Here is a 5,252-nt window from a genome sequence, read left to right on the forward strand (position 1 = left end):
GTTGTTTTTCTCCCTTCCCCGTGATTTGTCATCATCAGCTCAGGGTGCCTGGGACGGCAAGTCCCACTCTGGCTCCCCAGAGACCATTGGGAAGGATCATGAGGAATCAGTGTGTGCCTGGGGTCGGTCAAAGGTCAGGGATTAGAGGTCAGTCTGGAGATGAGATCAGGGCTCAGTAGGTATCAGCGTTATGGCTTAATCTTGGGCCAGGGCCAGAGTTCACCTGGGCAGGGGCGCTCTGGAGTGAACCCCAGTGGTGTCCACCTGAGTGACTCTTCTTTCCAGACTTTCTGCCTTCTTGTGCTTACCAGCCCATGCATGAGACCCAGAAGCACCAGAGGGCCCCACCCCAGCCTCATCTCTCCTGTTCTGGGGCTCTGGCCATTCGTACCCACACCCCTCCTGAGACTGAGGGTCCTCCACCCGTCCTAGCATGTAGATGACTCATGAGCAGAAGACATGGACTCGCAAGGTCATGCCTCCCCACAAGCAGGGGTGACACCCAGGAAAACACAGAAATGGCACCCTCAGAGAGAGTCCTTCTCTGCCATCGCCTGCACCGAGTTAACCCATCCTGGGTTTGAGGCCAGTGGACTCTGGATGTCCAAGGAGATGACCCACTTTGCCGTGGCCCCATGATCTCACCAACAGCACATAGAGGGGCCCCATGTCCATCCCCTTGTCCCTCAAGCCCTCAGACCCTTTCTGTGTAGCAGGAGATGGGGCAGGCACGAGGGGGCGGGTACGTGCACACTCACATGCACGCTTGTGCACATGCACATAGACACTTGGACCCGGGCATGCCAATTCCTTAGGGCCCAGTCCCGCTCTCTGCAGCTTTATTATTGAACAAAGGTGATGCTATTTGGAGTACTCCCATGGCACCTCACAGTCAGAGTTCAGGCTCTGGTCATGTCTGGCGATGGCGCCTCCACCCAGGGCAAGTGGAGGGGCTTCTGCTCTGTCCTGGTCCCCACTGGATCCGGGTGTGGAGCTCTGTCCCAGTGGTTTCCATTGGAGCCAGAGTCTACACTGTCAGCTGGCGCTGCCAGGACCATTCAGACAGTGTCCTTCAGGGGCATGCTGTCCGCTGGTTGGTCCAGGTCCTTCTTCCTTGCCAGGGCCAGGTGGGTGAAGATGAGAATGAGGAAGAAGCCTGAGGGATGAGAGAGAAATGGACCAGCCCTTAGAAGGGGCCAGGAGTCTATTTCATCACTAGATCACCTGCTATTTATATTGGTTTAATAAAAGAAAGGTAGTGTCTAAAGAGCATCTCCAAGGTGGGGCTGGGTTGACTCTGTGTCCCGGAGCCAGGAGGAGCCTGACTGCTTGGCCTGCTCAGCCTTCCCAGGTCCCCCTGAGGTCACCCAGCATACCCTGAGCTCCCAGTCCCTTCCTCTGGAGGTAGGTTTGGGTGGGGTTCATCTGGGAGCCAGTGAGCTGTTCTAATAGACTTCCAATAGAACCCTCTTGGCCAGAACCGGCAAAGAAAGCCAGCAACGGAAAATTTTAGGGAACTAAAGAAATAAAAGCAATAGAGAGGGTGGCCTAGACTGGAGGAACTGGGCTAAAACTACTATGCTCTGTCACATCCTGGCTGTGTCACTTTGAGCAAGTCTCTGAGTGTCAGTGACCCCCTCTGCAGAATGGGGAGAAGCCAGGATGTACTCACAGGGCTGTGGGCAGGAGTCCTTGTGATAATCCACACAGAGCCTTGGCATAGTGCCTGACACCCATGTGTGAAGGTGGCGGGAGACGGCTGAGTAATGCTAAGTGTCATTATTTATTGATGATTACGAGGGGCAAGGGCATTATTTATTGATGAACAAAGAATTGAGGGGTATTGCCTTTTCAGACTCAAGAATACCATGGGGACAAGCGGCACTGTTTATCCAGTCTATGGCTCCAACCACCCCTCACCCTCCCCCACACGGGGGCCCGGCCTCCATTACCAATTGCTGCCAGGGTGCCCACGAGGACACCCACTGCCGACAGCTTCGTGGGCATGCCCTTCATGCGGCCCACTTTGCGCATGCACTGTCCTTCCGTGTTGCACCGACACACGATCACTGGGATTGGGGTGGGAGAAGGTAAGGGTGGTGGGAGAGGGCTCCCCAGGTGCTCAGAGCCCACAGCCCGGCCAGCTGACTGATACATGTGTGTTTGTGCACACATATGTGTTCATGTATGTATGAAGGTAAATGCTCCTCTGTGCACGTGCCTGTGTACATATGCAGGTGTGCGTGCCCGACCTCAAATGTGCAAGTGTGTATAGGCATATAGGCCATCTGTGTGAACCCGCATGCATATGCAACCAGCCCTTCCCCTGGCATTCCAATGGTTCCTGCAGGAACTGCAGCTGCAGAGCCTCAGCCTCACCTCGGACTGGGAGCTGCCACATCCGGGCATCGTGGCTGACGACTACAGGGATTATGTGTTCACCTGGCTCCACCCAGTGCAGAGCCAGGGTGAGGTAGGCATGTGAACCTGTCGGGAGTAGAAGCAATGACCAGGGAGGACAGGCCCTCTGGGGACTGCTCCCCCAGGCCAGCCTCACCCCATCACTTTCAGGTGATGCCCCCTCCCTGCCTTGGCCACAGCCTCCCTTCACTCCCCTGCCACACACCATTGAGAGGCTGGAGGCGCCAGTCTCGCTGCACCGTGGGGTTAGGACCCAGGGCAAAGCTGTAGGGGCCATGCCCACCAGCTAGGTCAGAGTCCTTGCTGGGTCCACTGACAACCACACCGTAGTCCTGGCGGGGTGTGCAGAGGTGACTGGAGGGCATGGGGGCCAGAGTCAGGGCTGGGGAAGGAGGCGCCTTCAGGAAGTGGATCACGAGGCTCGCAGAGGTGCTCAGTCTTGGCTCATCTGCAGAAAAGGCAGAGCTGAGCTGGCCCAGACATTGTGGAAGGTGGATGAGCTCGGAGCCCATGGCCGGCCCTCTTCATACAGCTGCTCAGCCTTGGCTGCGGACTGCTTAGCCTGCTCGGCCCTCTGCCATTCTCTCCACACTCAACGTTCTCCACATCCCAGTGGCATTTCCATGCCAGGCTCACCTGCACCTTTCTGGATGCCAAGCCTGCCCTCACCACCACTCCCTGCAGAAACCAGGACCCAGCCGTGTGGAAACGCCTTGTACCTCGGAACAACCCAGCTCAGAGCTGAAACCTCCTCCCTGAAGCACCCATGCCCAGCCAGTTCTTTATTCTGTCAAAGTGACATTCAGAGTCCTCCACATTTCACCTCAATGTCCCATTTGGCTCCTCTCCCAGCATGCCTGCCCCAGATGCAGCCTCTGGCCCCTTCCATCTGGCCCCTGTACTCTCTGTCCCCAGCCCATCCCTGAAGGCCACACCCTGAGGGGAGCTAAAGGGCTTGGGGCTAAGGGGCCGGGGTGGGGGATTTCTAGTGCCAAGCTATCAGATGACTGAGGGGAGACAGAAGCCAGTCCTGCCCACCTGGGGACAGACATTCTCAGAGGAGGTACATTGGACTCAGCTTCCTTGCCCCTTCCTCCTGCCTGGGGCTGGGTAGATCCTGGAAGGGTCCCAGGAGGAAGCCTAGTCCTGTTAATCAGTCTGTCTGTCTGTCTGTCTGAGGCTTGTACTCCCTTCCAGAAGCCCCCACCACTGCCTGGCCATACCTGCATCCCGGGCCTCCACCAGCACTGTGTACATGTCCCCAGCCTGGGCTCCCTGCAGGGACTGGGCCGTGCGCACCTCCCCAGAGACCTCTTCAATGCAGAGCCATCCCTCTGAGTCATTGACCAGGGAGAACCTGAGGCCCAGGAAATGGGGTGGGGATGGGCAGACACTGGGATTACACGTGGGGTCTTGTCCAGAGACCCCCAGGGCTGAGCAACCTGCCTGGGTTCCACATTCTCTCTGTGACTCGGGGCAGCAACAGTGCAAGGATGCCCATTCCCTCTCTTTAGCTTCAGGGCTTTTTGCAGGGGTATGTTTGAACAACGGTAACTGTGGGTGGGCCTAGGGGGCCTGATTCAACTTCAATAGTTCCAGGCCACACTGCAAAGGGGTCTGGACGGGATCTGGTTGGAGCCTGGAAATGCCTTGGCTATGCAGCTACCCAGGTTGGAGGCTGAGGAGGCCTGGTCCTCCCTCTCCATGGGGAGTCATAATCTGAGCTCTCCAGTTGTCTGACCCTGCTCCCCACGTCCCGCCCAGTCCATCCAGCCCTGGTGCCCCGCCAGGCATCACCACCTGGACATTAGCCACAGTTAAGGAATATTCCAGGCCATGTGAATCCCCTCTGAGGCCCTGGAGTCACCTCTGGGAAGAGGTGGGTTTTCTGGGTTTTCTACTCACCTGAGGGTTCTGCTCATGGGGTCTGAGGCCTGGATAGTCAGCAAGAGGAAGCCGGCTGGGGTGCTGACTGGGACGCTGGCTTCATAGCTCTCTTGGTCCAACTTGGGGGGTGGTATCACTCTCTCCACCAGCACAGTCACTGTGGCCGTGGCTCTGGGACCCGGACCTGGCCCCACCAGCTCCTCCACACTGCGTACCACAACTACCACCTCGTGACTAGGGGCTGCCTCATAGCTGAGGTTCTAGAGGCAGTGAGGCCGGGGTCACTATGGGGGTAGGGGCGTGGCACACTGTGCATGTATGTGGGTGTATGTGAGGGCATGTGCGCCCCTTTCCCACCCGCCTGCCCCTTACTTTCTGGAGTCGGAGCTGGACATGACCAGAGTTTGGCTCCCACTCCAGGCCGAAGGTCCCTTCTGTGTTCCCCGCCTCAACAGCAAAGTCCATGAGGGTGAAGGCAGGCTCAAGGTCAGCATCAGTGGCCGTGAGTGTGGCCACCAGAGTCCCGGGCTCCACATCCTCAGAAAGGCTTACAGGCCCAATCTGGAGCCGTGGAGAGGGGTGGTAAATCCCCAACCAGCGCCCGTCCCCGAGTCTCCTCCCCTGCCTCTGCTTACCTGGGAGGTGGTGAACTCTGGCGCATGGTCATTGATGTCTGTGACTGTAATTGTGAGCTCACACGTGTTGCTGAGGCCTGAGGCAGGACAGGGTGTGTCAGTGAGGCCCAGGTAGGAACAGAGGAGGCAGGGGCCTGATTGCCATCAGGGCACTCACCACCCTCTGCTCCTGCTAGGTCAACTGCCAGCACTTGAAGTAGGATGTCCTGGCCAGCTTGGAGTGGCATGGCCCCCAGCCCCACATGGCCGGAAGTGGGATCCAGCTGGAAGGCTCTCCTCTCTGCCCTGTCCTCGGGCTCAGGGTTCAGC

The 5,252-nt window shown here is 57.9% G+C and overlaps 1 protein-coding gene across 2 annotated transcripts in view; it reads right to left on the reverse strand.

The window, feature by feature from the left end:
- Window positions 1-801: 801 nt before the first annotated feature.
- The window catches only part of CDH16 (cadherin 16), a 10,846-nt gene continuing 6,395 nt past the window's right edge, over window positions 802-5,252 (reverse strand). For both annotated transcript variants that reach the window (XM_006155573.3, XM_014590567.1), the window contains 9 exons: window positions 5,101-5,252; window positions 4,944-5,020; window positions 4,681-4,869; window positions 4,327-4,568; window positions 3,645-3,778; window positions 2,627-2,869; window positions 2,380-2,487; window positions 1,953-2,069; window positions 802-1,156 (listed from right to left, as the gene is read on the reverse strand). In XM_006155573.3, the coding sequence (XP_006155635.1) occupies window positions 1,059-1,156; window positions 1,953-2,069; window positions 2,380-2,487; window positions 2,627-2,869; window positions 3,645-3,778; window positions 4,327-4,568; window positions 4,681-4,869; window positions 4,944-5,020; window positions 5,101-5,252 (1,360 nt within the window). In that variant the 3' untranslated portion in view covers window positions 802-1,058. The remainder of the gene's footprint in view (window positions 1,157-1,952; window positions 2,070-2,379; window positions 2,488-2,626; window positions 2,870-3,644; window positions 3,779-4,326; window positions 4,569-4,680; window positions 4,870-4,943; window positions 5,021-5,100) is intronic.

The sequence above is a fragment of the Tupaia chinensis genome, unplaced genomic scaffold (genome assembly GCF_000334495.1).
Source record: "Tupaia chinensis unplaced genomic scaffold, TupChi_1.0 Scaffold000463_1, whole genome shotgun sequence".
In the NCBI taxonomy this organism is placed as follows: domain Eukaryota; kingdom Metazoa; phylum Chordata; class Mammalia; order Scandentia; family Tupaiidae; genus Tupaia; species Tupaia belangeri.